The sequence below is a fragment of the Xiphophorus couchianus genome, chromosome 13 (genome assembly GCF_001444195.1).
Source record: "Xiphophorus couchianus chromosome 13, X_couchianus-1.0, whole genome shotgun sequence".
Classification (NCBI taxonomy): domain Eukaryota; kingdom Metazoa; phylum Chordata; class Actinopteri; order Cyprinodontiformes; family Poeciliidae; genus Xiphophorus; species Xiphophorus couchianus.
In genome coordinates this window covers 26,771,890-26,796,809 of record NC_040240.1, presented here as the reverse complement: position 1 = coordinate 26,796,809, position 24,920 = coordinate 26,771,890, and the positions used below count along the sequence as shown (strand labels likewise).

Genomic DNA, 24,920 nt, shown 5'->3' with positions numbered 1-24,920 from the left:
TTGTGGGTCAATCAACTGTTGGGCAAAGATTGGAAGTTAGCAGTTAGTCTATTATCACTGCAGCAAAGACTGTGCTTGTTATGCTAAGGAAACTCAACACGCTGACACTGCCTGTTGGTTAAAACATTGTGTAAGGCAGTGGTCCCCAACCACCAGGTCGCGGACTGGGACCAATTGGTACCGGGCCGTGCAAGAAATAATGAACTACTTCGGTCTTTTATTTTGAAAATTCTAAACCGGATTTTACCGGTTACGTCTTGCGCGTAAATTGAGCCAACTTGCAGCAGAATGAGTAACAAAACAACATCGGAACACCCCTCACCCCTCCAGCAAAATTGCAAAGGGCTGACCGGTCCAAGCGACTAAAAAGGTTGGGGACCGCTGGTGTAAGGGATGTCTCCAGGGTCAGTTAGAAATCATTCCTTAACATTACTGTACAGTTATGTTTCATTGGAAGCTTTGCTTTGATTGGATGATGCTCTGCTATTTTCATATTTCACTTGTTTCATGAACAAACACATAACCCAATCTGAAAACATGTTTATTGAACTTTTACAAAGGCAAATATAAAACCAAATTAAGGGAAAGAAAAACATCTCAATTAAAAGACAATACAGTTCCATTTTCGGGAAATTCTGGCTTCCAATGGAGCTCCTCTGATAGGTTCCTCAGTGTACCCCACATCATCCTTATTAAGATCAGCTCAGTTCACTGTGAATGGAAAAAACAGCAGTACAGACGTGGTCATTTTGGAGGGTTCTTTAGGAACCATCATTTAACACAACATGATACTATGACGCTGAACAAAAGCACAAAATAATCCCTTGTAAATTCTATTATAGACCCAGGTACAAAATAGTTTTGTGTAGCTCTATGGTTCTCCACAGAGAGAATATCAAAGATTAAAAAAGGAATGCTGACCCATACTGTATTTTGAAAAAACAAGACCCCATTCGAAACTAAGATCTGGAAAACCATCCTGGCAATCTGTGCTAACATACATAAATTGAAATCAGGCAAAAATGTATGGAGTGAAAATAGTATTAGTCATTAGTCTGTGCGTGTGTAATACCAGAGTTGTAATCAGTGTAAGCATCTTTGTGTGTCACTTTGGATAGCTGTGTCTGTAAAACATGATTTGTAAACCCTAACAAGGAAATTTGTATACAACTCTGGTTTGAATTCCAGCTTTTTTGCTTGGAGTCTAGTGTTTTTATCCTCTGAATGTCTGTCACTGTGCCAAAGTGGCTATTTCGTTGGAATTCGGAATATCTCAGCACTTCTTTATAATACTCCAAAATAGTTTGTAGACATATTGTGTATTTTTGAGTGGTACAGATGAGATTATATGGTTTAAAAAATGACCACAGGGTGGCAAAATGGTTTGTTGGGTGGAAAAACAGGCTGTGATAGAAGACAGAGCGTCCCTGTGGTCTGCCCTCAGAAGTAAGTAGAAGTTAAACCTGCACGCTTTGCTCTCCGTTTATAATGAGACATCGAGTAATTTTAAATGAGCCCGTCACCCCTTTTACCTTCACTCTGCAGCATAATTATACACTTCTTTTGCAGTGTTGTGGATCATCTGCTCTTTATTTATTGTCAGGTGAAGGCAGTCAGAAAACCATCTGTGATGATAGCAGTGCATGCATATGGTTAAAAAACCGTTGGCCTGCACCAAATAATGGCAAAAATATTTCACGTCTTAATAGTGGCACTGCATGCTGGCAAATGCAAAACTTCAACAATCCAAGCAGGCCATCTTGTTTTGTTTATGTTTCTATGTTTCGCATTATTTATTCTGTCTCTGTCCTGTCAGTACCTCTATCAATATACATCTCTGTATATAAATTTACTTTGTGTTTGTGTAAATAGGGCACATGCATCAGATAAGACAACAGCTATTTACCTGCAGTTAATTTACTTATTAATTCCTAGTCACATATTTCCAAATATAATGGCCAATTTAATTAATTATAATTCATAAGGTAATATAGCTGGATGTTGGTCACCATCACAGTAACCATATTTTGTTGCTTCAGCAGTAATGAAGGTAGACCTGGACCTGCCAGGAACATCATCTGCTGCTGGACCTTATTCACCAGAAGGAACTGAAATGGACCTTCTTTATCTATGCTGACTTCTCAGCGTAAATAATGATTTAGACTAATGTTCACACAGCCTCCAAAATCTTCAGTTCAAACTGTATTTGTGTCTGGATCTGAGTGAAATGCACAAAGACTCCATTTCATCAGCCCTTGAACAAAATATACTTCATCTGCAAACCAGGACAAACCTGGTATTCTTGTCTTGTCATTGTTCTTGTCAAGTTGATTAACCCCTTAATCCTCACCCCCTAAATCACCAAAAACGTCTGAAAAAGTATACCCAAATTAAATCAGCTGCTGTTCTTGAACCATTTGGAATACATGCAAAAGCTTGGTCTCTTTATGAAGATGACAAGCTAAATTTTCTATTTTTGCAGTCAAAAGTACTTTAACTGTAAGTAGTTTGTAACACACACACAAAATATTTTTTGCTTCACCCAGATTTTTCATTTTTATTTCTTGTAAATGCACATTGAATGTTGAATGAAAGGACTGGAAAATACAATAAATCTGTAGAATAAAGTATTCTGCTCATGGATTTCAAGACTGATCAAGATAGCACAAAAAAGAAATGTCATTTTGGACATGTTCATTTTTGAGGATGTACAGGTGCTATCCAAGTGTGCCATTCTGAGTCTCCATTTGGCATCTCAAAATGGCACAATTGGACAACACCTGATATTAAAACTTCAAATGACTGTAACTCCTCAGTGCTTCAACATACAGTCATCAATAAGGGCTCTAATGAAAGATTATGACCAGAGGAATCCTCTGGTAGATACAACATTATTATAGTGGAAATTACTTATAATTCTATAAATAAAATAGCATATCTGGGGGAGTGGGGGAAGGGGGTTAGTGTACAGTCAGACCTCCTCCCCCTTCTTGCAATACGCTGTCTGTCTGTCCATCCCCGTACTCTAGCCACCCCCTCAGCTTCTCTCCTTCGCCCCCCGTGACCCCTCCTTCTTGCCCCCCTCAACTTCTCTCGTGCAGATGGAAAAATATATTCAGATGGTTTAGATTTTCACAAGACAGCAAATTTGTTTTTCAATTGATATTTTGACAATTAACAGCTAATAAACATATACTTTAAAAAAAATTATATTTCATGCATTTCTTTAAAGCACTGCTGCCAAAATAGCCTTCACAGCAAAATATTTAATACATACAAATTTAATCAACATTAAAATAAAAAATTCTACTTATACATTATGAAGATACAAGTAATTTTCAGGTTCAGTAACTGTCAAAGTCAGGTTTGTCAGTGGCAAACATCTTTGCCTCTTCGGCACAAGCACAGTGACAGACATTCAGAGGATAAAAATACTAAACTCCGAACAAAAACCAGATGACCCAGTTTTCTGCGAGCAAATAAACGCACCATTTACGCAAGAATCTGAGGCTGTCGGAAGTAGGCCTGTAATGATAAATTTTTCTGAGCGATTGTCTCAAAATTATTGTGATAAACGATAATATTGTTTGAAGATCATTTTAAACTAATGTAATGGTAATGACATAATAATCCAAGCGATATCCTGCCAAAAACAGATACACCTTATTTTCAAAACAATATTTAACACTGGAACTGGTAAACAAAACAACCAAAAACAAAACTAAAATTGACTCTCAGTCTTCATTAACAAAAAATGCACTTGAATAAAAACAAAACATAAAATCAAAGTAAATACTGCATTCAACCAAAAGAGTATGAAGTCTGTATACTATTTTGCCCTTCAATAATCATTAGATTTAGATAGAGAAGACGGGCATATCCGACGACTTGATGCAATAGCTCACTCCTCCGTAGTTCATGCAGTTCACACTACATGATTTTTTGCCCCAATTTTCCCCTTACGACAATCTTTGAACGACCAACGTTCTAAGATTGTCACTTGCGATAACTGTAACCCATCCTGTAGTGTGTGGTGTGTTGTGTGTCCCCGATTGAACCCGTTACACCTAAGTTTTTTTGTCTGCTAGTTTGTTGCCAGATAACTTTCATTTATCCTGCGATTAATTGATTTATTGTTTATCACGACAGGCCTAGTCGGTAGAGTGAAATGAGTCTCAAAAATCCTTGTGCACTCTAACCGAATCTGTGCATAAATGCAGTTTTGTCTGTGTGTATTAGGCGACTTGTGCGTTCTTATTAAACATTTGTAGGCGTAGGAGAAGGTTTGAATTCGGAATGATCAGATTTGTGAGATTGAAGTTAAAAAATCTGTGTGCAGAAATTTAACGTTTGTAGAAATTGTAATTGTGTGTGTGTACTTTTATTTTGCATTTGGAATTTCTTAATTTTTGTGTATGCATTTAACCACATACTTACAAGTACCCAGAATTAAGAACAAATTTCCTCTTTACGGTTTACAAATCATGTTTCAGAGATACAACTATCCAAAATTACACACAAAGATGCTTACACAGATTACAAATCCAGTATTACACACGTACAGATGTTTTGAGAGTATTTTCACTGCATAAAAATGAAATGGAAAAAAGTGAAAATTATTTTATAAAATATTAAGCTTTTAACCAGATTATGAGCGTAACGAAGCTACAACCAGACAAAGGAACACTTACATTTTGATAGGTCAAAAATTCAGTGTTGACCCCATTTCAGAAATTATGAGGGTTGTTGGAACAACAAACATTTTTCAACAATGCAGCCTTTTCTGTTGCACTGTATTACAGATTCATCCCCTTCTTAAGACGCAAATGAAAACAAAAGCTGTGATTTGGTTTCAATATTGTGTCAAGTTGCTCTAACCTTCCTACTCCTGTGTCTCCATGCTCTCATCTTCTCCATCTCCTCCTTCTTCCAAACCTTCATCCTCCTCTTCTTTTCTTTCTGGGGGTTTCTCATACGCCTTTTCTGATGGAGTGACAATTACTCCATCCCATGTAGACATTTCTATGGCCAAATCTGGGAAAGAACAGTTTAGAGTTAATCTTTTGTTTAGATTTGTGACTAAATATGAAATATTCAATTGATTAGCTGAAATAAGCAGTTGTAAGAAAAGCAACTAAAAAATACAACAGATTTTCACAAAAGACCAAAACTCATCCTGAACCTAGGGCAGTATCACTATATGGCCCATTATTTGTAACCAGCTTTTGATTTCCAGTTCTGCAGATGTGGAAAGATGGGTGGTGGTGCTAAAGCTTAAAAGGCAGGTGGGTTAAAAGGCAGCAGTACACCCACCCAATGTGGAAACTAACTAGTTACATTTACTCAAGCTACAGCAATTGAATAAAATTTGTATTTGTATGTACTTGGCACTTGTTTTAAAAAACCTGAACTTTTATGGGTACATTTTTTTAAAGAGAAGTATAAGTACTCAATTACGTTTTAAATATCCATTTATGAGTAAAACCTAAAATGGTAAAAAAAAAAAACATCAGTAGAACAATGTCGATCCTTCTGCTGGGATAGTAATCAGTTACTGTGCTTTGCACAGTAGCTGATTGGCTACTACTCGTGAGGCATTAACCAAAAAACTAAAGTGAAGTTCAAATCATCCTCTGAGGGAAAAAAAAACCCATGGAACCAGTTTATCTACGTATATTATATTACAGATAAACAGAAAGGTAACAGCTTTGTCATACAGTATAAATTTAGCTTGGTTTATGTTCAAGACTATGACTATGTAAACATTCTAAATAATATTTTAACAACAAATGTAAATAATATCAGTTTAATCTGGTACCTGTGATTATAATTTGAATTGAAAACAGCATCAGGTTCTTAGTTTGAAGTCTGTTACTTAGAACTGCTAGATAGGAAGGACAGTGGACATTTTGGATAAAGGATGTAATGAAAATCAGAATTGCCAGGATTTGAGAAAGAGGAAAATAACAAGAAAGATAGATGTACGGAAGGATGGAGCAGGTTTGGTGTGATAAAAGACAGATGCTGAGATGGGGGAGATTATCTGTAGAGAACTGGAAAGACAGAAGCTGACAAAAGACATGAGGAATTGAACACATTTCCCAAATATTCATTATGTATGTTTTCTTTTTGATGGATATCTATAAAAGTTCTTCTTTAATTAATAGTTTGAAACCAATATGTTCTAATTTTCTTTGTGAAATTCACAAGCATAACATTTTACTTTTGAGTAACATTTTATTTTGGCAACTTCACTTGTATTTTACGCAAGTGCTTTACTTTGGTATTCTTTCCACCTCTACAGCTATCTCAACATTCGGTGCAGCTTTAAAGATGTTGTAAAACTATTTGAAGATATTAGCAAGCATTGAACAGAGCAGTAAGGCCGTAGTAAAAATTTCATATGCTTACAGCACATCTGCACAAAATATGTTCTGGTTTGCCTACAGGTAATTCTAAATAAAAAATAAACAATTCCAACTGAAACATAATAACAAATGGTCTGTTAAATCAGAAATCCTTCTTGTTTCCAGGAGGCAGCAAAGAAAAGCCATTTTCTTACAGCTGGCATCTCCCTCCATGCCAAGGATCTTTCTGTAACCTCCATGAGAGAGCACCCTTACTAATGTCTGGGCAGTGAAACACACCATGTCCTAAAGAAAAACAAAAGAAACATTATCAGGTTGTCATGTTTCAGTTCTTACTTCTGTTCAGCTGCGTTGTGTCTGCAACCGCTCTTGCGGCAAGTTTATTTTTTCTATTTGCAAGATATTTATCTGAATCCTATATTAAGAGAAAATTAAGAATAATAATAAATATTGACCAACACCACAGATGTACCGCAGTAAACAACAAAGTCAAGCATTTACCTGCTGTTCCAGAGTCATCACTGTATGCACCCTAAAGTTTCCACTTTCACAGGGGTCAGTAATTCCCACAGAGCCAGGAAGAAAGAGACCAGCAGCCAACATTTGAAGGCAACGCCTAAACAAATTCAGAACAATGTTTCTATTTAGACAGATTAATGTGTGCAGATTTTGAGAAGCATACACATTTTTGTTACAAAGTATGTCAGTACTGTCAACAAATCCACATAGGGGGCAGCAGATTCTAATTTCAAAGTATGCACAGTATGCAGTGCTCATGAAGTGCATAGATAAGTATGTTGTAGAAGTGGAAAACTGCTTTAGCAACCAGTAATCAGCAAGATCCTCTATATTTGCAGTAGTTCTCATGTAGGCCCAGCAGAGAAAGTATGAAAACATTCTGATGAAAAGGCAAACAAATATCTCAAAACAAAACTAAGATTGCATACCTTATTTGCTTGCCAACATTTTAAATTGAATAACCTGAGAGAAAACTATTGACAATTGTGTATAATTAAATATCACACATTTCTCCACATATTGGCATCCTGTCAAAGAAAGAATACTTTTCACAATTGTAAGGCACAAAGGCTAGCTAATCAGCAGCTTTGGAAAAAGTGTTGTGTTTGTACAAGCTTCTTTTACTAACTTTACAGTACTAAGGGCTGTAATGATTCCTCGAATGATTCAAGTACCGCAATTATTAAAATTCCTCAAGTCAAGTCAAAGTTTACTTATATAGCACATTTACAACAGCCTCAGCTGACCAAAGTGAATCATACCAAACATCACAGGTAGATAAATAATAAAATAAAAAATAAAATTACGTTAGGGGTTAGGGTTGTAATAATAAGACAAATATAAAGTTGGCAAAAACACCAAAAGCTAATAGTATAAATAAAAACCAAACAATACTTAAATTTTAGCTGCAGCAATTTTTTTTCATCCTTGAGGAAAATTACCTGCCTCAAAGTTTTGTTAAATTGTTTTATTATCTAGCACACCGTGTTTCGGTCCGGTGATTACTTCTGTTGCGCAACACTCTCACTTCTGCCTATGAGTTGTTGACGAAAGCTAAGAGATAGTAGCACAAAGTTACATTTTTAAGTTCGGTCCGGGAGTATTTCATCGAGTTATGATAATGTCTGGGTTTTTATTGTTTTTGGGGGGATCAATAAGCATCCTTAAACTGACTAGTGCGATGCATGGTGTATAGCAGCCTTTCTCCTACTGGGACTGCTGCCTGGTGGCTGGTTCAGAGCGAACAGCGAAGAAGATTGCAGTACAGTGAACCCTCACTATATCGCGGTTCACCTTTCACGATCTCGCTGCTTCGCAGATTTGCATCGTGCATTGTGTTCTGCATTCTGATTGGCTAAACAGTCTCTCCGCTTCTTCTCTACCTGTGTGTCAATAACATTGCGGTTTAATATGTACACGTACGTAAAACATCTCGCCAATTTCAAGATTCTTTTTGCCCAGAAGAAAAAAGAGCGACAACAACTACCGATAACTATGTTCTTCTCTCGAAAACACACACCTGCACTGCGGGCTTTAGAAGAAAAAGACACTACAGAGCGGAGTCAGGATGCAGAGGCTCAGTCCGAAGAGCAGTGAAATACACGCGAGTCACCATTTGTCCTACTATACTTTGTATTTTTGTTTTCATAATCATTTTTCATTTTCTCCCGTTCTAATCCAATAACTCGGGTCGCGGTGGGGCGGTGCTGATCTCCGCAATTTGAAGCCTTCAGTTCGCATTGATGATTAAAATTATTATTTTACAGTACGGTAGTTATTTGTAAAAAAAAAAAAAAAAAAAACGTTTATACAGTACTTTTATTTGTTAAACAAATGCTTGGGCCTGTAAAAAGGTTTTGTTCTATGGTTTCAATGTATTATGGAGTATTTCATTGTATAATAATTGTAAAAAAATAAAGGTTACTACTTCACGGATTTCGCTTATCACGGGTTCTTTTTGGAACGTAACCCCCGCGAAAAACGAGGGTTCACTGTATTTATACAGGTGAGCGGATAACCTAAACAGCTTGCTGCTGCTCTGTAGTTGATGCTTAACACAAGTGTTGCTTTAAGGACAAACCGGAAAATAAATTTAATACCACCCTTGTCGCAAAAAATGGGTGGGTAGAGTGCGTTGTGGCTGGCAGATGTGTTTCTGTGTGACGAAGGAGCCAAATCCAGTCCTTCATATGGACATAAAAGTTACAAATGGCTTGAAGAGTTCAAATTGACTGAAGATGAATACATAAACTAAAGACTTGTGTATAGAAATTGTGTAGACGTGTCTTTGTGAGTCTGCCTTTTTATTATTAAATTGAATATTTCAGATTTTTGTCTATGTTTTTTTTGTCCAGGTCAACTTAAAAAGTGAGCTATTATTTTTACATAAGATATTTTTATTATGTTATATTATTACAGGTTAATTTTCTAAAGCAGCCCAACTACCGGGCTGCGGACCGGTACCGGGCCGTGCAAGAAATAATAAACTACTTCCGGATGTTTTATTTTGAAAATCCTAAACCGGATTTTACTGGTTACGTCTTGCGTGTCAAAATTGAGCCAACTTGCAGCAGAATGAGTAACACAATAAATAAATGAGTAAGACAACAAATAGTATGTTTGATAGAGGAAAAGCCTCTCAGACTCTGAGCTCAAAGCAAGAGCAAGAGAGCACCAAACTATTTTTTAAAATATTAGCCATTTTATTTCACATAATTATCGCGGTAAAAGCCATTTGTTTGTTAAATACTTAATGAAACATATTTACCATTTTTGATGTTTGTTGTAAATGACATATACTAACAAAGGAATGAGGTAATTAGTCTAAGTTTGTCGTTTATTGAACATTCAGAAATTACAACGGCTGTAATGCGCCACAGGAAAGGTAAACAAAGGTAAAATAACTCGAATAGGTAATCAACTCCTAGCTTTTTACTCTCTCTCTTTGTAGTTTAAGCACACCCGTTGCCTGGCAACCAGCTGCCCTCCACGAGCAGAGCAGAGATCATCTTAAAAACTTAACATTCAGTTTGTGACAATATTAGGTTTTCATGTTTGATATTTATTTTGCGACTTTTAGTAAGCGCTCCCTGTACACAGCGGTGGTTGATTAGCTAATTTTAAGTTCCTTTTTTGCTAGTCAGGGTCAGTCTTTGAGTTGCCTTTGTTAATTATTTTGGTAATGGAGCCGAAACGCACAGAATTGCGCTCCACCTAGTTGAAAAAATAATTACTGAGATTATTATTTTTGTTGGGTCATTAATTTGAATACATTTTGTTGATTTTTTTATTCTTTAATAAAGTTAAAAATGTTTTGGATCTTAGTGAATATTTTTGATAAGTGCGTCAGAAGATGACGTGCTGGTCTCAGCGTCCTGGCTGCATTCAGTTTGTCACCTACTGCCGAGATTGCCTCAAAATCTCCCCGCGATCGACGTACTGAGTACTCCTGATTTAAAGGGACACAAGGTAGAAGCAAAGGACCCACTGGTGATAACTTGCATAACGTCTTGTACTATCCCCTCCCCATGGAATTTGACATTTATATGCACAATTTGCTATTCCTATTACTACCTGGACATGTTTTAAATATAATTTGAAAATGCTTAAAAAGTGGTGGGAGGTGTAAGAACCCCTTAATTAAGAACAGACCTGTAGGCTACATTCAGAGACAGGGGTTGCCTGGATGGGTTGTTCATCACAGCAGAATGACCCTGGAACACAAACATAACATTGCCAAAATAAATACGGAGGAGTGTCTTAGTGCTGTCGATCAATCTGTTGTACGTGCTGTTTAGTGTGCCTATGGCCTAACCATTTCAGTTAAATATCACATATTGCTCCACATACTGGTTTCCTGTCAAAGAATGAATCCTGTTTCACAAATGCATGGAACAATGACCAGCTTTGCATGATGTGTTTTTACAATTTTCTTGCGCAAACTGCTCATCTGCTGTCACCAGTGACCATGCTAACTAGCCTGAGCATTTCCAGGCTTCTCCTGGCTATGATTGGTTGTTTCTGACCAAGTTGTGTATATCTGTTATTAGCACTGGAAAAAGTGCTAAGAACAGATATACAGTTAGGAGCTTAATTTTTTCACAGATTATCTGTCTCGTACTATATTGTCACAACATAGTGACAGTTTCAAAAATGCATGTGAAAAATATTTATTATAAAACTTGCACACTGCAACTTCAAAAGTGGGTGATATCGTTCTGTTTTTGAATGTGAAGGAAGAGGAGTGTGTTTTTCTACAAAAAAACCACCACCTCAAACAGAAGTTTGCTGACTAATGGTTGCTTTACAGTTGACATCAACCTTGGATAACTGAAAAGATTCTCAATCCACACAACTAAGTAGAAACAAACGCATACAATTCAAATGATGTGTTTTGACTTGTATGTCAAAACACATACATAGGGTTAGGTTAATGCCCTAACCCAATGTTTAAATGCTTAACATTGTTAAGCATGTTTTAACAATAGCATGCTTATGTATTTGTACTGCATAGTTTGAATAACAGCTAGATCTGCTATAAGTGATGTCCTCCTACATCACTTGTGGCAGACTTAAGCACAATAGCTTAAGTCAGTAAAGAGTCATGTTTTCACAAGTCAACATTTCAGGAAACACTTTACTAATTGACATGTTTAGAACAATACAGTTTATAAAACGTCAGATCAATGGAACTTACGAGTAGGTCCAGGATCCATGGAGTCAGAGGCTCAAAACCAGGGAAACGAGCCCTTAGATCTTTCAGGAGGCGGATCAATACCTTGACTCTAACAAATAGGAAAGTTCAGGTGATTGTAATTATAATGCAGGAGCCAGTACAGAAAAAAGAGCTGTGATGTGTGTTCACAGAAATGTTCCTACGTTGACTGAGAAGCATTCTCTTCAAACCAGCGTGCGTGGCGGATTGCAGCGAGGGCACTCTGTAGAACCTTGATGTCCACTAACACATAGAAAATGTGATTTTTATTGAAGAGTACATCCAACATGCTTCAACAGCCAACATTTAAAATTTTCTTGAGATTCATGACACTTCTGTCTTCTAAGTCTGTCATTGTGTATGTCATCATAAATTTAAAATAGTAGTTACCAATATTTTTACGTTTAACCAAAACATTGAACAGGCGTACTGTGTAAAAATGTCATACGCTATTTTTTTCTTCAAATTTATAGAAACGCACAGATGTCACCAACTTTCCTTAAGAAAATTATATTTAAAAATTTTCACAAATTTTTTATAGAACAAACAATATGTCAATCATTCTTTTTTAGGTGCTAACTTTGAAATAACCACAATCATTCCCACTGCCACAGCACAAAGTACTCATCCCTGCAGACATGTGTTGGACATGCACATGATGCATGATGTGAATGGTCATACAGTGCAGCTCTGGGTCAAGCTTGCGGAGATTCGGTGGTACGGTGGTGATGAGAATCTTAACAGTGGCATCAGCTGAACTAATCTCAAAGCCTGTCTCATTGGTCAGCATAGACAGCACTGAAAATAGACATACACACATTACGTTTAGGATATGAAACTATTTTACAGTTAATTTAAACTCAATCCTGAATAAAAATCAATAATAAAAAAATTAGTGATGTAGAAAATATTAGAAATACTATCTAGATTCAATATTGTACAAAATAGTAGAAGTACCTACATTCTATTTGCAATTTCCCTGTAATAGCAAATATCATCTTTATTTATAGTTCTCAAACCATTTAAAGTAGAACTGGATGATAATTTCCATATTTAGAAAAAATGATTCACATTTAACATTGATATACATTTCCAGAAAAGTTTTTACCTATAAACATACAATTCACAGGAACCTTACATTTCCCTAAAGGTCCTGAACACAAAAACTGAGTGTTCCGTCTGTTTCAGATGAGCAGCTCAATCCTGGCATCAGTAGAAACAATTAAGTAGTCCAACAAGAATTAACATGAGTGTTAAGGTAGAGGTGTTACAACAAATCTCCATTTGCTGAGAGCTTAATTGCAAAGAAAAAGAGATTTAGGGGGTTATTGTTAACCAAAGAGTTTAAATAATCAGGACTATTTTGCAGAATCACACTGGAGGAGAGAGATGTCAGCTCATTTAAATTTGAATCAGTTTTCGGAAATGGTTTGTCAGATAATTTTAAAACAAGTTAGAAAACTCAGAACATTGTTGGGCAGCTGTCCATGGCTAAAGCTGAGACATCAAGCACCAAACAGAGAACCTGAAATCATGAGCAAGGAGCCAACTTGGTCTACAAATTTATAAAGAATTAATAACCAACCAGATCCAGTGGTAAACTTTGTTACTGTTCATTCCCCCAATAAAAGTCTAATTATTCTGCTTTGCAAAATAGCTTTTATTCTGATCTCTTTCTAACTGTATTTAATGCGATCTTAAATTACTAATATTGTTTTAAATGTTGACAATAACATTTCCAAACAGGACGGTGATGCATTTATATGCAACCAAAAGCAGATGCTTATAAACAGTTACTGCTCTAACACAGCATTGTGGTTTAAAGGGCTGCTCCCAAAGCACAAGTCTGGTGTTCCACAACTCAGCTCAATTGTGCATTCTCACCCTGTTTAGATTGGTTTTTTTCTTTTAAAATCATTTATCACTTTGTATTCTGGTCGGTATAATAGCATTAAGAAGGTATTTGCAAGGAAACAACTATGCTAAATGATTCTTTGTAATGTTATATTGTGCTATATTGATTAGAACCTTATGTGTTATAAACAAATGTCTGTATATGTGTTTGACAAATTGAAGTGAATGTCCTTTCGTAGAATATTTTTCATTATAGTAAAATTCATTTTTGATCTATGGTCTCTGTTTTTTACTTATATTTATTTATCTTGTAGTTACTTTTATTTTAAATTTACTGTGTGATCTCTTTATGGTATGTATTTTTGTTGTCTATGATGCATGTCAGGACCTCAGGAAGTGCAGATACAGTTAATAGGAATCCAAATAAAAGACATAAGGAAAGACTGTGTGAACAGATTTTTGGTAACATGAATGTCATTTTTTTCTGAAATTACTGGTTACTGGATTTATTGTTTTTTGCTACTGTATTCACAGGTATAATCTACTTTTACATAATAAACTTTGTTTTTAAGCCATGATGGTTAAAATGTATTGCAACTGTTGGACAAAACTGGGAATATAGCTGATAGATGCAAGGTTTGTTTTTTTATCGTCCTGTTTTTGAAGAAGTCTGAATCACGGTTTACCATTACATTACAAGGCTGGAGGTTTTAGGTGAAAAGTAACTTTGAATATCACAATGTGTATTAACCAGTGGCTTTAAAATGTATTAAACCCACAACTTTATGAAAAAGCCTAGGAAAGGACTGTAGCAAATACCAATGATTGATACAACCCTCTCTTTTCCACTGACTTTACCTTCTGTGGGGTCCTGGGTGCGAAGGGTCTCCACAACTTTGTTTCCAAGAGCAGCCACTGCCTCCACTGTTTAAGATTAATACACACATATTACTAAATTACCTATGGCTTTCCATAAAAACTCTTGCTTACCATATAGCGATGATTAAAAGTTTGTATTAGATGATTAAAAGTTTGTATTAGGACATTTTTAGACTGAACTTATGGAGCTAAATTACTCAAACAAAATTCACAAAGCATACCACAACATTTGTAAGTGTACAATATGCGTAAGAAATACAAATATTTTTTCAAAGACATTCAGACTTGGAAAATACGTAGTGATAATGAAACTACAGCCTGCATAAGAATCCTGAAGCCTTAATGACTCAAAGGTAACACTGGAGAAGTGATACGTACTGAATAAGCAACAAAGACAGCTTAAGTTCTTTCACTGTAACATTTACTCACGTGTTGGGAGGATCTTTAGGATGACAACCAAGTCAGCAACATTATGTCCTGTCGTCATAGTGCCCTTCTTGTATGAGCCAACCTGACGGACCTCTTCAATTTGCTATTAAGTGTTGCACAGAGATTTTTTTTTTTTTTTGTTTGCAAAAAATAACTGATCTACATGTAAGATGTGTTACTTACCACTTCGAAGTTCCCAGGTGCTACAATCAGGTTGTCGATGACATTATTGATCTTTGTGACTAAAGATAAGATGGAGGACTAAGAGATACAGAAAAGGAAGGCGGTCAGATTATCAGAGAGCATGATGTCTGATTAAAAAACTTTTATAGTACGTTGACAGGGGCAGACCTGCTCTGCAGGTGTGGGGCTCAAGTCCTGGTTTCTCTTCAATAGACATTCGCTGAAAGCAGTTTCGTCAGGCATAGGCTTTACTCTGGGGAATGCCATCTCACACTGGTGCCAAACAGAAACCTGCTTCAGTACTCATAGGTGCTCATCAATGCTTCTACTTCACTAACAGCTTATTGTAATTGTTGGAAAAGACAGTTATTGTGTGATTAATGGTGATCATTGTGTAACGCTATGCAATATGGTATTGCAATAGGTCAATAAGACCTTAGAACCCATTCACATCTAAATTATATGTAGATATGTAGATTTGCAATCTACATATAATGTCCATTATCACTGTGCAGTTATGGCATTTCCATCACTTACCACATAAAAATCAAATGGGATGTGTGGGACAAATGGGCGATATCTAAATAGTAAAAAAAAGAAAGTAAGAAAACATTAGCGGTTCTACATTTGCTGTAGAAGTAAACATCAGAGCAAATATTCCAAAGACCAAAGAGACAGCAAACTCAAATTGTGGCAGTTTCAGCTAGTAGTGGACCTTCCGGAGCCAGATTGAATATAAATATTTTTATTTCCAACAAATTAATGAAAATTAAAAAAAGAAACGAAAACAAGAATACATATAGACAGGCAGATTTTATTATAGCTAGATATGTTGTTTTTTTTATCAAGTTATTTACAATGCAATAAACATCAAGTCATTCAATCACATCACCATGCAATGAAACAATTATTCCCACCATCAAGTTTGCAACTTCTACACTCTTTGGCCCGTAAAATTTCCGATGCAAACCTATTACACAATTTCCGTGAATCTGATCAGTGCACCGTTTCTAAAATATTTATAATGTACACATTTCTTGTTTAACAACACACTTACCCCTGAACCAATCCTCCACGGCCCCCAAAGCGGCCCCCTCGACCTCTGCCGCGGTCTCCTCTGTATATTAACACAGAAACATGTTAGACAATCCACAGGAAACACATGTAGCTAATGTTAAACTACTAGGACGAAACGTTGGCAATGCATTTTGAGAAACACGCCAATCATTAAGTTAAACATAGTAAAATAAAATTCGGTTTTAAAAATGTAACTTTTAGTAAAAAATTAAATAAAACGGGCAATTCATTAGTTCGTATAAAAACGGTCGTATTTAAGGCACTGCGTCAATCTAAAAGGATAACCTACTACACACCATAAAACAACGGATCGAGGTTCAGTGAAGAACTGATTCTTTTCTTTGGAGTAATTCTTGGTTTATGTTGCTTCATACATTAATTACAGCGCTCACTTCTAATTAGCCTCCAGCTGCGCAAGCTAAACCAAGCTAGGCTACTTTAGTAGCCTAGCTTAATCATCTATATCAGTAAACAAATTGCTCCTAAGGCATAAACTATACCAAACAGAATTTAGTCATAATTACCTCATTGCGTACGACGTTTTGAATATTGTAGTAAAAAATAAAGAGAGAACTGCTATAAACAAATTTTATGGTTGAAGCTACCACAGCACCCAATGCGTTACTAGCACACAAAGAGTTCCGATTTCTTCTTTTTGTTTAATGGCAGTTGGCAAAGCAACGTTTTCGCCCATTACCGCCACCTACCGGAATTAGGTGTGGATCGGGTCTCTAGATGAAATAAATATTTGTAAAATAGACAAAAATCAATATTCTTCCCATTCACTTCGTCTTTTAAATGTACTTGAACAAAAAGAATAATATCCTGAACTGAAGACTTTGTTATAAAGGTCTTGCATGTCCAGCTGCAATTTGTTTGTTTCGACCGTATGCTGGGAGCAAACAATACATGATCCACTGTCTCAATGTAAAATTTAATTTCGGAAGTATAGAATAGGGGACTGAAAATGACAGAAATAAAAACAAAAGTAGGAATACATAAATTGCACAATAAATAAATCAATACAAAAAATGCACCAATTAATTTTAAAAAGGAGGACTTTACCATACGTTTTATACACTTTAGCTGATCTTCATATTTATTTTTTCAGTTTAGTTCCAACAAATTATATACTTACACACATACTATAAATAAAAAATATATGTTTTTAAATTTTTTTTAATGTTTTTCCTTAGACACGTTTATAATCCTATCTTTTTTTCCCATTTTATTTAGTTTTCTTCCCACGTCATTTATCTTCATTTCTTCTTTTTGATTTTTCTGTCTCCTCTTTTTACATTTCTGCCTCGTTATCCAAATGAGGAGGGGTGATGTCATAAGCCTTCAACTTCACTTATTGGTTGATTAGCAATAAGTAAAGCTTGAGTCTGTGCCCTAAGTGCCCTTTATTGGGTTTATATTATTTACTTTTGTACTTTTTTTCTTAGATTTTTAAAAACGTTTTTATCTATGCAAGAATATAGCAAAATAAATTAGTCTGGCTGCCCTCAGTCTAATAATAACTGAACGATTCTCAGTGCCTCTGCCTCCGGATTCATGGGTAGCACAGAAAGTTAGAACACCTGTTCCATGGTAAGGAGGGGGACAGAACTCCATCCCCTCCTCCTATGAGAAAGTATATTTTTTTCCAATATACCTTGGCTTGTGAATAAAAACATAGGTCTGATACTGAAGTTAGAAAAACGTTTCTATTTATTTTTGGTAATTGTCAATCAATAGCGGAAAACCCTCCTTGATCCAAACACAGGCCCTGTCCCAATACTCGCACACAAACCCTCATTCCACCCTTGTGTCCTTCAAATGTCCTTCAGATTTATGTTGAAGGGTTTGAGTGCATAGTGTGTCCCACATTGTCCACATCCAGCCTTTGCCCCACCCATTTTGGGTACTATTTCTGCCCTTACACGAAGTCCGCATTTTTATGGACTTCGTCGAAGTGTATTACCCATTTTATTATGAATATGGTATTACCCACAATTTATTGCTGCATTTGTCGTTCTGAGTTAATAGACGTATTTATGGCATTGTTTCACTGTTTGGTTTTTTTCCAGTCTTTATTGAAAATTCAAAGAAAACAGCATGACAAGGCACAAATTAGTAATAAAGTTTCATATGATAAACTGAGCAGAAAAAAGAAACAAAAAAGAATAGTCACAAACTAACTGTGAGGAAAATAAAACAAAATGTCACAAATGCAAGAAAAGTTTAAAATCTTAAATTAAGATATTAACATATTGGTATAAAGATTGGGTTTTTGTGATGTTGCAACATTTAAGCACTATCTTAAATAAAATATTTCACTTTAAAAATGGAGGTGATTTTTAGAAAGCAATATTTGTGAATAAAACTTAGCCATACATTGTAATTTAACTCTTACTTCCCTGTCAAAAGACCACATTTTATGATATTAAAACTTAAAGATGGAATTGATTTCTTGTACAATATCCATGAAATTTTTTCTAAAAACATTAATGAAGTCGCAATTAAAAAAAGGTGCATTGTCTCAATCAAAACCTCAGTCACAAAACGCACAGGAATTGATTTTTATTTTGAATTTCTTTTGCAGAAAGTCATTATAGGGAAAGCTTTAATTATGAAATTAATATCTTAGGTTCTTTGTGGGAGTGGAATAGAAAGCTATTTAGTACTTATCTTCTTTAAAGATATCAATGATTTTTTAACATTTTTTTTCTTCTCAGGTTAGATGGGAAGTGTCATGCTTTTGGGAATGTGTTTTACCCACATTCAGAAACACCATCAGGAGATTAGAGCAGTTCATTAAGATTTATTTACAAGAAGTTGACAATGTAATTGTGGTGAAAGATAGCTTTATTAAAGTTATCTTTAATAAAGATAGCTTTATCTTTACTGAGATAGCTTTATCTTTATTAAAGATAAAGCTATCTTTAATAACTTCTTTAAAGATATCAATGATTTTTAAAAATTTTTTTCTTCTCAGGTTAGATGGGAAGTGTCATGCCTTTGGGAATGCGTTTAACCCACATTCAGAAACACCATCAGGAGATTAGAGCAGTTCATTAAGATTTATTTACAAGAAGTTGACAATGTAAATGTGGTGAGATGGCGTTCCACCCTCCCCACTCTGCGCACCACATGCAGTCAGAAGGGCACCGCTGATTTGTGGACGGGGCAGATGGCTTTATAGTTGAGCAGGCTGCTGCAAGGGCTGCAAGTGTCTGTGTTTCCCTGCTACATGTTGGCTGCCTGAGTGGCTTGTGTGCTTGATCAGCTCATCTAAGATTGTAAGTGCCATTTGTATCATCTGGCTGGGCTGGGATTGTGGTTGGGTTTTGGGTGCTACACCTACCGTGCATTTCTGGAGCATTGCTCTGCTGGCGTTAGAGGCTGCAGGTTGTTGCGGCATGCGGCTTCCATCTAGTCCTCACCTGCTGATCCGCTCCCTCCCTGGGTAGGCTTTGTTTCCACTCCTGGGTAAGCTACTTGCTATTTAGATTTTAATTTACTTTACCTGAATAGACAGTTAATGAGTTTTCTGTTTTAGGCACATGATTGTTTTGGAGCTGCAGCGCTTTGGACGCTCTGCTGTCTTGTCTTGCTACATCTTTTCTTTCCAGGGACCGAGTAGTAGGCCTGAAGCCATTTCCATCCATTTTCATACACCCTTGTACCTATTGGGGCTGGGACGGCTGCTGGTGCCTATCTCCAGCTAACGTTCCGGGTGAGAGGCGGGGTACACCTTGGACATGTCGCCAGTTTGTCACAGGGCAAGGCCTGAAGCCATGTTTTTAAAAAGAGAAATGTTTTAAGGAGATTGTTAATAAAATATTGTGTACTGTTCAGTCTGTGTTCCGGTGCATCTTGTACATAACTTTTAAAAAGATCTCCCCCTGCTAGTCACATAATGAGGGAGTCCAGGACAGGAACACACCCACACCAGAAGGCTGGGTCAGAACACTGGGGACAAAGGAGAGGTGTGAGTCCAGCAGTGATGCTGAGGCCGGATAACGCCGGTGGCACTTAATCGTGCGGGCAGGGCGACCCTCCTGGGAAGGACGACAGTTGGGCTCGGGTGGAGCAGCAATGGAGCAGTAGTCAGCTGGGGCTGCTGCGGGGCGGAGACCGCTGTGGAGGGTAACTTGGAGCAGGAGGGAGAAAACCACGATCTGAGTGGAATCCCAAGTCGAAGCGTATAGGGCAGGTCAAAGACCTGAGTGAAGTTGTCCCCCCCACCTTCTTCAAATCAGACAAAATTGATGTCAAACGTTTGTGCTGGTTTGTGCTGCAAAAGGTTTTGCTTGTGCTGCAATCATTCTAAAGATATTAAGAAAAACGTTCTCTAGGGGTCATCAAAGGTCAACCAGCCCCCCCACCTTCTTCAAATCAGACAAAATGGGTGTCAATTAATTCGACTCCGTTTGTGCTGGTTTGTGCAGCAAAATAATTTACCCCTTTACCTCCAAAATTCTCACCTTCTTAAAATCTCCACTGTTTCTTTGTTCTGCAAATATATATCAGTCTTGCACAGCAGAAACAGACTTAAAGCTGCTGGAAGAGTAAAATTCTGGCCTAATGAGTAAAAATATAAGGGATCGGAGAGCCAACTAGAAATCCAAGAAAAAGAGATTTTTTGAAGAATTTTAGTTTTTCAGGATTCAAATCAAATCTCAAAGAATACTATAAATTATTAAATAATTTTAATAACTAAAAAATGATTATTTAAATAGGATTTAATCGACTCTCCTGTTACTAAACATGAGTTTGACAAAAAACTTTGTGACAATATTGCATTTACAATATTTTTTTAAGTATGTCTATATGAGTGACAAGGCCAGCACCACCGGCTCTTCTTATGCCCCACCTAATGAAGGAAGATGAATTGCAGGTGTGCGGAAGAACCTCAAAGAGGCTCAGCTCCAAACCTGCTCCCTGAGGACATCTAGTGAGGGAAGGAAGAGACTTTCGGGCGGTGACAGAGGTTCCCAACAGGAAGAAAATTGTTAGAGTTCCAAAAAAATTTCTTGTTACATTTTTGGTCTGTGAATGTTTGGTCACAACATTTATAGTTTCTTTTAAAAAGGAAATTTTAGTTGCATTAATCTTATTTTTCAAATGTAGCATCAGGCATTTATTTTATTTTTTTATGTATGCCGTATGTCTGTCCTTAACTTGACCTTTGTTAGCACATTAGCTCCACTTTATACCAAACTAACTTTTAGCTGCATAAAAGAGATGGTTATATGAGTAAAAAAACATGTCTCTATGGTCAAATGGCAGACTGTTAAATTAATATTAGTACATTTTAATGTGCATTTTTTTGCCATCTTGGAAATATGGCAAAGTTCATTGAGCAAGCTCTGTCGCAAAAATAGAATAAAATCAGTTTTCAAAAGTAAAGTATTGAAATAGTTTTTGTTTCACTGAATATGTGTGATTACATAGAATTTTCTGTTTTCAACAAGTTGTAACAAAACGCATATCTCCAACAAATATCTCCAATAATGACTTAGGAAAACAAAAATACCTTAACTGTACGTTTAAAATAATTCATTTTGTTGTAGTTGTCGTATTATTAAAAAGAGTATGCTGAGTCAAACTGTATCATCATTATTGGTTTATTCAGGATCACCAAACTTCCAGCTGGGGCTTCATCATAACAATCAGCATCACCTTGACTACCTAAGCCTGACGCTCTTTTATGATGAAATCACAGGTGGCCATTTGTAGTTTTTAACCATGCGTAACATATTCCCACATATTCCCTCTCTAGAATCAATGGGTGGTGTTAAGGAAATATGGATATTGTTAGTGGACTATCATTGATTCTACAGACCTTAGAGTATTAATCTGCCTCTATAACTGTAAGGTCTGTTTCTACCTAGAGCTAGAAAAAATATAAATATAAATACATATTTAATCATTCTTACACCAATTATTTTATTTCCTTTAGCTACAAATTCAGTCTATCTGATTTCACAACTCGTCATGGTTCTAGGAGTAGGTGAGAGTTCAGGAAGGCTCTGTTGTGGAGGTTCTTCAGAACTCGGTTGAACTTGTTCTGCAGCAACATCACCTTCCGGTACATCTGGCTCCGTTGAAGGCTCCATGGCAACCAAATGATGACAATTTCGCCTAATTGATCCATGGGGTCTTTCCACAATGTATAAGAGTGGAGTAGAATGACTGGGAATCACTGTTCCACTTGTGCCTTGGTCTTTAATCCACACACCTTGTCCTGGAGTAAGTTTGCTGAGAACTCTTGCTCTGTGGCGTGAATCATATCTCTCTGCATCTTTTACTACTCTCTCCTTTTCTTTTTGAGCAACGATCTTACTGTTTGGAAGAACTGGCCTCAACAAAGATGGAAGTGTTGGCATCGTCATGCTAAGTCTTCTTCCCATAAGAAGCTCTGCTGGACTGCACCCATTCCAAAGTGGTGTTGCTATATAGGCAAGTAAGACGAGATACGGATCAGCTGCTTTCTTCAACAAGTTCTTTATTGTTTTAACAGCACGTTCAGCTTCCCCGTTACTTTGTGGATATCTTGGTAATATGGCAGAATCCATATAACTTTGCAAATGTAGCAAAAGCACCACAGGAAAACTGAGGACCATTATCTATGATCATTACTTGCAAACACAGATTTCAGGAATCATCACATTGGCTGATCTTGTGGGACTTAGTTGAGCAATTTCCACAAATCTTGATGCATAAACCACAACCAGAATATAATTTTTCCCTTGCAAAGTAAACAGATCAGCAGCAAGTTTTTTGTCATGGTCTGTCTGGATACTGTGATGGCATCAGTAGCTCAGTGTGATTTTCTTTCTCTCTGTTGCAGGTGTGGCATTTTAGAACCAGTTCCTTTAACTACTGGCTCAGTGACTGCCATGCTCGTTCTCGACATTTCACCACTCCCTGATGTCCGTCATGTTATCTCATGAGCACATCATTTTTCATAGTTGTTTTCCCCCTTTAACAAAAGACCATCATTCACTGTAAGAAATGCCTTTTCAGCCCAATACATTCTGAGTGCTTGTTCACTGTTGTAGAGTGTGCCTACACACTACAACATCCTTCCTCACACAGCTGCATCACATGTGCGCATATGACAGTCAACATATAGCAGGATTAGTTTGACTACAAATCATTTTAATAACTAAAAAGGATGACAGTTAAATAGGATTTAATTGACTCTCCTGTTACTAAACATGAGTTTGGCAAAACTTTGTGACAAAATTGCATTTAGTAATTTTTTGAAGATCTATCTGAGTAATAAGGCTGTTATAGTTTCAGCAGCAGATGTAACAAGTGAGTAATGCATGAAGCATCAAGTAATGAATGTTAGGGCAAAGCAAGGGGCTGGAAAACTTTATTGCTTCAAGAAGCTTCATTTGGCCATGACTAGTGGAAGGATCGGGACCTCAGAGGGAGAGGAGCCAATTGGACTATCCAACTGAAAGTCAGACAGGAAGGAAAGGTGCACATGCAAGTTCAAAGCATGGCTGGGAAGCATGTGAATTAATGGACGTTAGGCCTTATTAAGGGATTCTTGAGTGATGATTGACTAAATCAGAACGTAGAACTCTAAATTTGGGTGTCATACCAGGGTTGAGAGATACAGAGCTAAATGTATCAGTGTAAACATTTTTAAAATGTTCCAAAAATTTTCAGCAAAACCCTAGAAGTTTAAAGTAAGTAAAATGTTATGTTCATCCATATCAAAGATCTTGTAAAAATGTTAAAATGAAGTTAAACCACCAGGGTCAATGGATTCTCGATCTAACATATCAAGAACAAGTATGCAAAAATTGTGAATACTCTGACTCTATTAAAAGCTGACTGACATTCAAATATTTCTGTTATTTATATTCAATTGGTTTGCATACACATACTCTAAGAGTTTGTAATCATTACATAATAATGTTATTGGTCTGCAGTTTTTCAACAAAAGTTTTTTTGTTTGTTTGATTTAGGAATAAGAGTATTGTGGCCTTGTTTCATAGTTGGAGATAGTTCACCAGTGGAAATGCACTTGACAAATAATTTCTGTCCACTAGAAGTTGTTTCATCCACTATTTTATCAGACTTTTTAATGTTTTCAACAAATAAATGGCAATCATTCGAATAGTTTGATTTATTCAAATGACCATAACATTTCTTGTTTCTTTTTCCTTGGGTTTTTATGTTAATATCATTAATGACTAGCGTGTACATTTTATCTTTTGCTTGCTCCTCTTACTTCAAGATTAAAGAAGAGGGGGTTTTCCTTGTCTTCCTCTACCCAACATGCCATTGATTTACTGTTATTCAATTTAAGGTAAAATACTGTCAAATTAAATGACAGTGAATGTTAAAAACGGTACATTTCTGGCATTCCTGCTGCCAGTAATTTACTTGTTTTTTTTTTTTTTTTACAGTGAATTCAGTGTGGGGTAGGAATTTTAATACATACAACCTAGTAAAACACCACTTATGAAATTCATCACTTTCTGCTTATGTCAATGCATCATGTGTAAGCGTTAAATTCATTCTCTACAACTTTCAGAACTCACCTTTTGACTTCTGTTTTCAGAAGTTTGACAAAGAAAAGTTGACCGTGACTTTTTTTGATCACTGCCAGGAGCAACCAATTGCTTTGGTATTGTAATACAGCTGCTATAAAAAATAGCCTGGCACAGGTAGGCTATTTTTCACTTCCACATGATGAATATTCACTTTTCTGATTAACCATTTCCATTGCTTTAAAATATTTATCTGACTTGGTGTTCCCTTTAACATTTCTTCTATGACATCCACCTTGTGTTTTAGGTGTTTCCATTGGATCTAAAGGAAACTCTTGGATAAAAGAGATGTTGCAAAGACAAAATAAAGGCCTTTCAGCTGCTGTCTTACCA

At 36.4% G+C, this 24,920-nt stretch overlaps 1 protein-coding gene across 1 annotated transcript; it reads right to left on the bottom strand.

The window, feature by feature from the left end:
* Positions 1–524: 524 nt before the first annotated feature.
* On the bottom strand, positions 525–16,730 carry ilf2 (interleukin enhancer binding factor 2). The gene is made up of 15 exons (XM_028036263.1): positions 16,548–16,730; positions 16,004–16,063; positions 15,484–15,526; positions 15,115–15,219; positions 14,947–15,024; positions 14,764–14,866; positions 14,314–14,379; positions 12,283–12,399; positions 11,766–11,844; positions 11,584–11,671; positions 10,539–10,600; positions 6,870–6,984; positions 6,563–6,653; positions 4,879–5,034; positions 525–711 (listed from the first exon to the last, which is right to left on the bottom strand). The coding sequence occupies exons 1-14, from the start codon at positions 16,550–16,552 to the stop codon at positions 4,883–4,885; spliced, it is 1,164 nt and encodes a 387-aa protein (XP_027892064.1). The 5' UTR covers positions 16,553–16,730; the 3' UTR covers positions 525–711; positions 4,879–4,882.
* Positions 16,731–24,920: the final 8,190 nt, after the last annotated feature.